Raw genomic sequence first — 12,500 nt, 5'->3', positions numbered from 1 at the left:
AACATTACCTGGCTTGCTCTGTAAAAAGGACGGAAAGTGGAATCGAAAAAGTCCTTTTCAACCCTTGACCTAAAAAACATTAAGATATTATTAAAATGAGAGATTGAAGGTTACTGAAGCAAGTCATCACCACAGGGAAACATTCTTATGAGCCAAATAAACAAACAAATAAAAAGTGTTAATAACTAAAAAAAAAAGAGAAAAACAATAATTGTTTTTATTATCTTTTAAGGAACAACAGGCTACCATAAGTGCCAAGTTCTGCGGAGAGGACAGACTAGGAAAGTAAAAAAAAAGTCTTGAATGACAAAAGACACTTGAAGCTACCAAATATAACCCGAGCAAAAATGGCCCTATCAAAAAATTTTCTAGTTGTAAATAGCAGCTGAATTCAGACACTAGCAAACCGTAACGCCGTTATTCATTTCTCCTCTTACGCTTTCAACACTCCTTTTATTTATTTATTTATTTATGAAAAAATGATTGTTTACCTGGATGATGGGCTGGCCCAAAGCTCAATAGGATCAGTTGTAACCTGGAGATACAGAATACCTGGACATATCAATCCATCAATCACAGAAGATATCAATAAAACAATCAATACAAGATTTCAATCAGTTAATCTGACACCTTTATTCATAGGATTGAAAAAAAATTATACAAATTCAAATCTCTCGGCTTCCTTAGCAAAACATTTAATAGATTTATTTTAGAGAAATTTGATGGGGGTACAAAAACAAAAATGAATATGATGAATATTTAATTGAAACTATTAATTAATTGATAGAAACCTGAAGAAAGCCCCGCAGCAAAGACGATTGAGAGAAATATAACTGGTAGAGGATAGATTGCGGCAACTGTACCCCACCAAGTGAACATATCAGTCATTCCATTCTCAAACCTGGAACATGAAGAGTAAGTTTTAATGAATAATAAACCCTTTATTCTTTTTAAATGATGACATTGTTCTGAATTCTTTTCATTGTGCTTAAAAAATTATTTGTAACACTTAAATAAAATATTTGAAAATAACATTAACTATTCCCACTATTATCTTGGAACGAAATGGACAACTACATTAAGAAATTTAAATTTGGATTTTGAGTCGATAAAAAAGTTTTGAATATTATCAACAATAATGATGATACCTTGTTCCCAGCTTGGTGAAGAAGGACAGATCGTTGAAGGTGACAACGGTGTGATCTTTGGACCTGGTTGGGGAGGCTGGGGTCGTGAAGGGTACACTTACAGACTCACGACGGGGACTTCCAGGATCCTAACATAGGGATATTTAAAGTAGGAAGGGAAGCCAGAAATTAAGAAATTTACTTCCCTTCTCTATTTTTAATTATTAATTATTTACAACTATACTTATGAAGGAAGTTAAAGGAATTTGTTAAAGGTTTTGTTGGCAAAATTGGTCAAGGGAACCTGTGGTTAAGTAATGGTTAATTTCCTGAAAATTTTAAATCTTGATAAAATGTTCTTACCTTTGAATCCCCAAAGATACTATCTTCGTCTCCCATTGCAAGATTACTCTTGGTCAGTGTATCAGCAGCGCATACAACCACAACAAATATGATCGAACCAACAACAAACACTAAAAACAACAAATATGATCGAACCAACAACAAACAATAAAAAAACAAATATGATCGAACCAACAACAAACAATGAAAAAAACAAATATGATCGACCCAACAACAAACAATAAAAAAAAATGATTGAACCAACAACAAACACTAAAAAATAAACAAATATGATCGAACCAACAACAAACACTAAAAAAATATGATCGAACCAACAACAAACACTAAAAAAAACAAATATGATCGAACCAACAACAAACACTAAAAAAACAAACAAATATGATCGAACCAACAACAAACACTAAAAAAACAACAAATATGATTGAACCAACAACAAACACTAAAAAATAAACAAATATGATCGAACCAACAACAAACACTAAAAAAATATGATCGAACCAACAACAAACACTAAAAAAAAACAACAAATATGATCGAACCAACAACAAACACTAAAAAAACAACAAATATGATTGAACCAACAACAAACACTAAAAAATAAACAAATATGATCGAACCAAGAACAAACACTAAAAAAAATATGATCGAACCAACAACAAACACTAAAAAAAAAATATGATCGAACCGACAACAAACACTAAAAAAACAACAAATATGATCGAACCAACAACAAACACTAAAAAATTAACAAATATGATCGAACCAACAACAAACACTAAAAAATTAACAAATATCATCGAACCAACAACAAACAATAAAAAAACAAATATGATCGAACCGACAACAAACATTAAAAAATAACAAATATGATCAAACCAACAAGAAACACTAAAAAATTGACAAATATGATCAACCCAACAAGAAACACTATTCAAAAGAATCAAATTACAATAAAAACAACAGCAAAAGATAAAATAAGCATCAATTATCTTCACACAAAAATTTCATTTGTTGAATAAATATCCAAAAGGATTTAATTTTATCCAAACGACAACAAAATATATGGATTAGCGGTTTTTGAAGTGATAAACAATTCAAAAAATCATCTATGGTTGTATAACTTATAAGTAAAGGTTGCAAACTAACCAATAATCATGATGAACACCAGACCATCAACTCCCTCTACTATATCAAACTGAAAGCCCAGCTCCTGGAACTCTGGTAGATTCAGTTTACAGGCTGCCGGACAGTCTGCACATCCACATCCTAAATACAGACAGGATTAAAGCTATAGTAACTTTGAACTATGTTAGAACTATGTTACAACTATGTTAGAACTATGTTAGAACTATGTTAGAACTATGTTAGAACTTTGTTAGAACTTTGTTAGAACTATGTTAGAACTATGTTAGAACTTTGTTAGAACTTTGTTAGAACTATGTTAGAACTATGTTAGAACTACGTTAGAACTACGTTAGAACTATGTTAGAACTATGTTAGAACTATGTTAGAACTAGGTCAGAACTAGGTTAGAACTATGTCAGAACTAGGTTAGAACTATGTTAGAACTATGTTAGAACTATGTTAGAACTAGGTTAGAACTAGGTTAGAACTAGGTCAGAACTAGGTTAGAACTATGTCAGAACTACGTTAGAACTATGTTAGAACTATGTTATAACTATGTTGGAACTATGTTAGAACTACTTTAGAACTATGTTAGAACTATGTTAGAACTACGTTAGCACTACATTAAAACTTAACTAAGTTAGAACAACATTAGAACTATGCAATTTGAAGATCATGGATTTTTTATGAAAGCATTGTATTTGGATTCCTGTTTTGGATCCTTTTTTTACAGATATTGATCTTAACACACTGGATTAATCCATGACACATTTTTAAATGAAAGATTTAAATGATTTTTACCCGAGCTTTGAACAGTTCCAGGAAGAAAAGGTGGAGCATTATTACACTCTATTATAATGGGATTATGGTAATCAAACCCATCTGTAGACTTCACAGCAGAACTAGAATAATATGAAAAATAATAAACATCAGAATTGAAATAAAATTCGACCCCCCCCCCCCCCCTCGCATTGTTGGAAGATCCAACATTATTTTGAGATTTAATAATAATAATATTGATAACACTCTTTTTACCTATAATTGTAGGATATCTGGAATGGGGAATATCCATTCTGGATACTTCCCATATAGTCGAACCTAAAATATAGATATTCAATCAATTATTCACACTTATGTCACTTTACAACATTGAATAAACTTTTAAATCTTAATTAATCATTCTTTAAAAATGGGAAATAACTTTTTTATCAGTCTTTATACGTTCACCAAGAAATCAACTTATTTTTCGAAAAAATCAACAGACCTTCAGAAAATTTTGAATGGTTATCCTTTTATTATAAAATTGATACTTAGTCATATAAAGAAATAGCTTAAGAAGGATTTTTTCCCTACAAGCCTGATCATGACATAAAGGAGGAATGTTGAGCGTAATTTACAGTGGCTCTCCATGCAAAGATGGCAATGTCCGAATCAAAACTGTAGCTTTTAAACCTTAATAGATTCAATACTTTAGAAGATATTATCGTTTTCTAGCTTGAAAGTTCTTTATTTCTGCCAATTCCAAAATGTATTCCTGTAGTAGAAATGCGCAAGTCACTTCTGTAGAGAAACCACAATTGAAAATCTGTTAGTTATCAACATTTGTTTTTAATTCATACTTGATCAGACAAAGATTTTACGGGAACTGTTGTGAATCGGGCATTGCCATCTTTGCATAGAGGGTCAATTGAAATTACGCTAAAAGTCCCTTTTAAGAAGATTTTTAAATGATTATTCTTTCAATATTGTTCTTACCATCGTTTAGCAGTACAATCTCTACTTCCCCAGGGACCACAGAGTAAACCCATAACAGTGTCACTGATCTACATAATTATCTAATTTACATATTTGTTTGTCTGCTTGATTTTAAAATATCTGATTGATTGTTTGTTTGTAATATAATTGTTTGGTTGTTAGATTGTATGTAAGTTTAGTCTGTTACTTATGCAGAATATTTGTAGTTTGTTTGTTTGTTTTCCTACCTCTGGATACTGAACGTTCTTGCATGAATCGTAGGTCTGTGAGTTGAACTCTTCATGAACAAACACAGTTACTTCTTTCACCATCTCCTTTATCTTTCCTAGAACAGGGTTTAATCTTAGGAAAAATATAGTTCTACAACTTTCACTTTACATTAGATCCAACCATTACTAATTTAAATTAATTTTTATTAACTAGATTGATTTCCATCATTGATAAAACTTTAAATGAGTTCCTGGGGATTAAAAAAACTAACCTTGATAGACCTCAGATGCTTTGCCTTCAACGCTCTTATCCACCCTTAACAGCAAGAAATAAGTAATAACTTATAAGTTGACAAGTTATATTTTAGAACTATATTTATTCTTGAAGATAACAAATGAATAGACGAATACTAAATAGATTAACAGATAAGTAATTAAATAGATGAATAAATAAATAGATGAATGTAGATAAATTGGTTATTAGATAAATGAATGAATTGATGAAAAGATTAATTGACAAATAGAAGTATAAATAAATAAATGACAAATTTAGAGATGAATATATGATGAATGATTGATGAATAAATCTTGAATGAATGATGAATGAATGATATATAAATAATGAATGAATGGTGAATGAATGAAAGATGAATGAATGATGAATGAATATGAATGAATGAATGATGAAGAATGAATGATGAATGAATGATGAATTAATGAATGATGAATGAATGAATGATGAATGAATGATGAATGAATGATGAATGAATGAATAATGAATGAATGTTGAATGAATGTTGAATGAATGAATGATGAATGAATGATGAATAATGAATGAATGATTAATAAATGAATGATAAAAGGATGAATGAATGATGAATGAATGAATAGTGAATGAATGAATGAATGGTGAATGAATGAATACCTGACGAATCTGCTTTGTCGTGGGTGACAAGTCATGTCACAAAAATTCTTCTTGAAGTTGTAATAACAGGTAGGACACCTGAACATTGAACCGGATTAAGATAAGGATTAAGATCAAGATCAAGATCAAAATCAAGATCAAGATCAAGATGAGGATCAGGATCAGGATCAGGATCAGGATCAGGATCAGGATCAGGATCGGGATCGGGATCAGGATCAGGATCAGGATCACTACCAGGATCAGGATCAGAGCTGGAAACTTTAGAATGGTAGATATCGAGATCAATGCTTGATCTTCTTTTTTTCTTAATCTCGAGACTAACCTAATCTTATACTTGTATCCTGAAAAGTGAAAATTGTATAAAATTCAACCAATCAGTCATTTATATCAGAAGCCGATAAATTTAACATTTTGCGCGCCATTTAAGATTAATATACGGAAACGGTAGGGACTCTCTAATTTTTAAAAACCAGTTTTTGATTTTTCTGTACTATATCCAAAAAGGGTGGATTAAGCTAGAAATTAAAAGTGTCCACATTGGATATTCGGATTAAGAAGTTGGGATCAAAGGTATCTCATTCAAAAGTTCCCAGCTCAGGATCAGGATCAGGTTCAAGATCAGGATCAGATTCAGGATTAAAATCAGGATCAACTCAAGATCACAAACAAACTAAGGAGCAGTAAAAATAAATGTATAGGAGTAGAAAAATGTTTAAAATAACATTATTAACAATGTTCAAGTATTTACCCTCTGTCCAATAAACTTTTTGGAATTGCAAAATTTTCTTTTAGGTCTTTTAACTGAGCAGTACTGCAGCACAGATCAGGAACAGATCCATCCTAGATAGATAGATAGATAGATAGATAGATAGATAGATAGATAGAAAGATAGATAGATAGATAGATAGATAGATAGATAGATGTCTTCAGGTAGAGCGATAGATAGAAAGATAAAAAGATATAAGGTTAGATAGTTGAATAGATATACGCTTTGATAAATAAATAGATATACGGTTAGATAGATAAATAGATAGAAGTATAGATCGATAGATAGATAGATGTCTACAGGTAGAGCGATAGATAGATAGATAACAAGTAAATGGTTAGATAGATAAATAGATATACGCTTAGATAAATAAATAGATATACGATTAGATGTCTACAGGTAGCTGGTAGAGTGATATATAGATAGATAAAAAGATATAAGGTTAGATAGATGAATAATTATACAGTTAGATAGATAAATAGATATAACGGATAGATAGATAAATAGAAAGATTGATGAATGAATGGATACAGGTAGATAGATAGGTAGACAGAAAGACACTATATATTAAATATTTATGTAGAATGATAAAAATAAAAAGGTGTATGGGGATAGATCGAGAGATAGGTATATGAATAGAACGATAGATATATAAATGGAAAAATAAAAAAATTAATTCAAAACAATTCAATTAATTTATCTAACCTCAGGGACAAGATGGGGGCAAACTTCCTTCAGTAATCCCAGGGATTCAGCATCAGCCTTCTTACCAGGTCCATTGTACACACAGTTCAAGATATGCTTAGTATCTAAACATTGGTCCGTTTTACACACAGTTCAAGATATGCTTAGTATCTAAACATTGGTCCAGTTTAAGATATGCTTAGTATCTAAACATTGGTCCATTGTACACACAGTTCAAGATATGCTTAGTATCTAAACATTGGTCCGTTGTACACACAGTTCAAGATATGCTTAGTATCTAAACATTGGTCCATTGTACACACAGTTCAAGATATGCTTAGTATCTAAACATGGGTCCGTTGTACACACAGTTCAAGATATGCTTAGTATCTAAACATTGGTTCGTTGTACACATAGTTCAAGATATGCTTAGTATCTAAACATTGGTCCGTTGTACACACAGTTCAAGATATGCTTAGTATCTCAACACTGGTCCATTGTATACACAGTTCAAGATATGCTTAGTATCTAAACATTGGTCCGTTGTACACACAGTTCAAGATATGCTTAGTATCTAAACACTGGTCCGTTGTACACACAGTTCAAGATATGCTTAGTATCTAAACATTGGTCCGTTGTACACACAGTTCAAGATATGCTTAGTATCTAAACATTGGTCCGTTGTACACACAGTTCAAGATATGCTTAGTATCTAAACATTGGATAGTTGGGATGGAGTACTTTATATAACATGTTACCTGATGTAGTAATTTGTTTAGTTTTAATTCGTTCAGATTTGTTTTGCTTGGAGTTGGTTTATTTGATTGGTTTCGTTTTGTGTCTAACTTTGTTTTTTTCGTGCTTCATATTGTTTTGTTTCTCATTTTGTTGTTTCATTTTGTTACGTGTTGTGTTCTGTCGTGTTTATTTTTGTTTTTGTTCCGTTCTGTTTTATTTAATTTTGTGTTGCGTTTTGTTCTATTGCTATGTGTCTTTTATAATGTTTGGTGTTGTGTTTTTTATATTTCGTTTCATTTTGTTTCGTTTTTTTTCGTTTGAAATAGTAGAACCTGAAGCTGGATAAGTTGGATCCTTGCCACATTTATCATACCATACACAGTGCCCGTCACTCCCGTACATTTCATACGAACTTGACAATAAAAATATTGATAAATCATCCATTTAATTTTGAAATGAATGGATGAATGAGGATATGAAAAAAAATAATGAATGAATACTTAAATGTTGGAATGACAGAAAGGATGAATGTTGGAATGAATGAATGAATGAATGCAGAAATGAATAGATGAATGTTGATATAAAGCATGAACGAATGTTGGAATGAATGGATGCATATGTATTTGAAAGAATGTTAAAATGAAAGAAAGGATGAATGCTGGAATGAAATTATGAATGTTTACATGAATGTTGTGATGAATGAATGAGTGCTAAAATGAATAGATGAATTTTGATATGAATCAATGAAGAGGAATGAATGAGTGGAAATTGAATACCTGAAAGCTAGAGCTGACGAAAGCTGTAAAAGAAGAGCAGCCACCCTCATGTTTAAACTTTCAGGAGCCTAAAGATATTTTTCATAATTAAAAAATCTAAAACAGAAAACAGTTTTTAAACCGTCGTCTTCTTCCCTATGTGTTTTATTATAAAAGCTTCTTAAGGATGTTGTATTCATAGAACTTTTAAAAAATATTAATATGAGTTGTCAACAATCACAAACTACAAAATATTTGTGACCTTTAATCAGAAGAAAAAAAGAAGACAGATAAATTATGATAAAATGGATTATCCGGATAAAACAGACATCCTTATAAAAATTGTAAATAAATTGGATATCCTTAAGAAAAATGAATATCCGGATAAAACTACAAAAGGATATCCGGATAATAATTATCTGGATGAAATTTAAAATGAATATCCGGATAAAACTACAAAAGGATATCCGGATAAAAATTATCTGGATAAAATCTAAAATGAATATTCGGATAAAACTACTAAAGGATATCCGGATAAGAATTATCTGAATAAANTCCGGATATTCATTTCAGATTTTATCTAGATAAAATCTGAAATGAATATCCGGATAAAACTACAAAAGAATATCCGGATAAAATTATCTGGATAAAATCTGAAATGAATATCCGGATAAAACTACAAAAGAATATCCGGATAAATATTATCTGGATAAAATATAAAATGAATACCGAATAAAACTACAAAAGGATATCCGGATAAAAATTATCTGGATAAAATCTATAATGAATATTCGGATAAAACTACAAAAGAATATCCGGATAAAAATTATCTAGATAAAATCTGAAATGAATATCCGGATAAAACTACAAAAGAATATCCGGATAAAATTATCTAGATAAAATCGGAAATGAATATCCGGATAAAAATTATCTAGATAAAATCTAAAATGAATGTCCGGATAAAAGCGTAAAACAGAAAATTTGAAAATGCAAGTCCAGAAAACAACAACTGAACAATTTTTGCTACAAGTCCAACTATACCTTAAAATTGATAAAAACGCAGAAGCTTGATTTGCCAGAATTTCACATTTTAGTTGCTGAATCAATATTTTTATAGTTGAGAACAGTTCTCTGAAATATCACAGATTTGCAGGAAAATTGGAATAACAATAATAATAATAATAATAAAAAAGAAAATTGTGTGCAAAAGAAATACTATATATCACATATGTTGTGCAAATTTTGATTTTAATAAATAAATCTAACTTATTTCCCAAGTTTACACATTTTGTACGATTTGCAATATATACACAGTACACATTACAATTCACAAAAAAATGGTTGTACATTGTACACATTAAGTATAATCTGTACAATAAAGTAAATTTGCATGGCGTTTCTTTGCGTGTGTTTGATTCTATAATTGCTGATTTAGAAGTATAAATGTTCAACATTATGTGAGACAAAAATCTAAGAATTTTGTTGACAATATGAAAAATTATCTTCTGAATTTGAAGTTATTTTGCCACTAAGTTGAATTGAGTTATGACTAAGCTTACTTATCAAATTCCAGGGCGGAGTCGTTTTCCTTTTTTAAGAAATATTCTTCACAAAATTTTGATATTTTTACAGGGTGATACAAATTATTCTAACATTTTATTTATTAAATCAATAGTTACAGGGTGGCAAACAGGGCAGCATTTCATAAATTTTAAGATAGTTATTCACAAAAGTCGTATAATGTGATTGATGATTTTAAAATGGCAATTATTGTTTTAATTCATTTAAGTTTGAGGATTGTCATGCAAGGGAGTTCAAGACAAAATTATTAAAAAGTAATAAATTTTACAGGTGGCAAAAATTCATTAAAATTTTTTAGCACTTTGGTAACTAATCGCAGATTAATAGTAAATTGTAAGATTTAGAGAATATTTAATGAACTCCAAAATTTACAGAAATTCTATTAGACTTTAAGATTTAAAGACTTTCTAATAGAGTTCAACATTCAAAGAAATCCTAGTCGACTTCTAGATTTTGAAAATTTCAATTAGACTTTAAAATTTAGAGACTTTCTAGTAGACCTCAAGATTTAAAGAATTTCTAGTAGACTTCAAGAATTAGAGAATTTCTAGTAGACCTCAAGATTTAAAGAATTTCTAGTAGACTTCAAGAATTAGAGAATTTCTAGTAGACCTCAAGATTTAAAGAATTTCTAGTAGACCTCAAGATTTAAAGAATTTCTAGTAGACCTCAAGATTTAAAGAATTTCTAGTAGACCTCAAGATTTAAAGAATTTTTAGTAAACTTCAAGAATTAGAGAATATCAATAAGACATTACGATTTAAAGAAATTCAAGTAGACTTAAAGATTAAGAGAAATTCTAAAAGAATATAAGATTTATAGAAATTCAAGTAGACTTAAAGATTAAGAGAAATTCTAAAAGATTATAAGATTTATAGAAATTCAAGTAGACTTAAAGATTGTGTAAATTTCTAGTAGACTTCAAGATTTAGAAAATTTCTAGTAAATCGCGATTTTTCGATATTTTCCTTTAAAATATTGAGAAAATTCAGAAAATTGTTAAATAATTGCAGCACTGAGAGAATCTTTAGAAAATTGCGAAACTAAGAGATATTTATTCGGATTATAGCAGATTGCGAAAAAGATTCCACGGTTAAACTAAGAAAACAGTGAAATCATTAAAACTGTGGAATAGGAAGACGACTGTTAGGCTCAAGGTATAACTTTAAATTGTTCAATAGTCCCATGAACATGAACACTTAACAGTGAAACAGTAATTGTGCAGTGTGAACAGACCATATTTCCTTAATAAGTTGAGTTTTAACATATTTGTAAAACTTTAGAACAACATATAATACACACAAGATTACTTAAATGGCATCTTTCCATACCACAGTTTTATGGGTGCCACTGTAGGGGCAAGTGTGAACACCATTGTAGTTTTCTATCTACTGTGTCACAAAGCTAAGGTTACTTTCTAACAATTAGGTCAGGCCTTCATGACAGTTCAATGTTTATACTCAACGAAGAAAACCTCAAGATAAAAGACGTAACATATCTAAACAAAAAATATATTCATTTCAAAGAATTAAATTGAAAAATATTAAAAAATGTTCAGGCAAACGGTTAAAAGATGTAGATTTAGAGGATAAAAAGTGTTTAAGAATTCAGTTATTTATCATATCCCCCCACCCCACGTAATTCTATTGTTCCCTTAGACTCCATGAATTTTATTAATTATTTTGATAAGAGACAGCTGTGTCTACATTTATAAGATCAGGTGTTCAAAGTAAACTTTTCATGAGTCAGATAGACACAATTTGTAGTTTTTGTAGGAGGGGGGGGGGGAAGGTAGCGATTTCTGGATATAAGAGTTAAGCCGCAAATTAATTTCAAATTTTAAAATTGCAGTTGAAAAAAACTTTAACCTAATTTAAACGTCATTATTATTTTTTGAAACCGTGCATTATTCAAAATTGGCTGCATAGAAAACATTGATATCAACTTTTTCTTTGTAAAGCTAACATTTATTTTGCATCACCCTGGAGTTAACCGTCTAATGCAAGCACCGCGTATAAACTGAGTTAAGAATTCACAAACTCGCAGTAATATTCGAAAATTTCAAAATTACGGATTTTTCTAATCTAAATGCGCTACTTGCAAAAAATGCAATGACTGATCAAAAAATGCTAAACTTTGCGCTTTAATCGATAAAATTCCATATTTTGTGATAATTCATTAATTGAGGCCGGATCAAGTTTCAGGTAGATACATTAAAAGCTTACTTTTGTTTGCATTAATTTAGGGTGANAATTCCTTACAATAATTGTTTTCAAACTAGGAACAATCCCTTACAATAATTGTTTTCAAACTAGGAACAATCCCTTACAATAATTGTTTTCAAACTAGGAACAATCCCTTACAATAATTGTTTTCAAACTAGGAACAATCCCTTACAATAATTGTTTTCAAACTAGGAACAATCCCTTACAATAATTGTTTTCAAACTAGGAACAATCCCTTACAATAATT

The 12,500-nt window shown here is 30.1% G+C and overlaps 1 protein-coding gene across 2 annotated transcripts in view; it reads right to left on the bottom strand.

Moving 5' to 3' along the window:
• The window catches only part of LOC111706889 (Niemann-Pick C1 protein), a 33,330-nt gene extending 23,734 nt beyond the window's left edge, over window positions 1-9,596 (bottom strand). For both annotated transcript variants that reach the window (XR_002766331.1, XM_023479835.1), the window contains exons 1-17: window positions 9,489-9,596; window positions 8,469-8,536; window positions 8,025-8,104; window positions 6,976-7,079; window positions 6,253-6,344; window positions 5,505-5,582; window positions 4,852-4,895; window positions 4,598-4,695; window positions 4,371-4,438; window positions 3,651-3,713; window positions 3,417-3,517; window positions 2,637-2,756; window positions 1,491-1,600; window positions 1,149-1,276; window positions 792-901; window positions 492-552; window positions 9-69 (exon numbers count right to left, since the gene is read on the bottom strand). Coding sequence is in view for 1 of the 2 variants with exons in the window: in XM_023479835.1 (XP_023335603.1) it covers window positions 9-69; window positions 492-552; window positions 792-901; window positions 1,149-1,276; window positions 1,491-1,600; window positions 2,637-2,756; window positions 3,417-3,517; window positions 3,651-3,713; window positions 4,371-4,438; window positions 4,598-4,695; window positions 4,852-4,895; window positions 5,505-5,582; window positions 6,253-6,344; window positions 6,976-7,079; window positions 8,025-8,104; window positions 8,469-8,518 (1,368 nt within the window). In the remaining variant the exon portion in view is untranslated. The remainder of the gene's footprint in view (window positions 1-8; window positions 70-491; window positions 553-791; window positions 902-1,148; window positions 1,277-1,490; window positions 1,601-2,636; window positions 2,757-3,416; window positions 3,518-3,650; window positions 3,714-4,370; window positions 4,439-4,597; window positions 4,696-4,851; window positions 4,896-5,504; window positions 5,583-6,252; window positions 6,345-6,975; window positions 7,080-8,024; window positions 8,105-8,468; window positions 8,537-9,488) is intronic.
• Window positions 9,597-12,500: the final 2,904 nt, after the last annotated feature.

Source organism: Eurytemora carolleeae, unplaced genomic scaffold, assembly GCF_000591075.1.
Source record: "Eurytemora carolleeae unplaced genomic scaffold, Eaff_2.0 scaffold408, whole genome shotgun sequence".
In the NCBI taxonomy this organism is placed as follows: domain Eukaryota; kingdom Metazoa; phylum Arthropoda; class Copepoda; order Calanoida; family Temoridae; genus Eurytemora; species Eurytemora carolleeae.
This window is presented reverse-complemented; position numbering and strand designations above follow the sequence as displayed.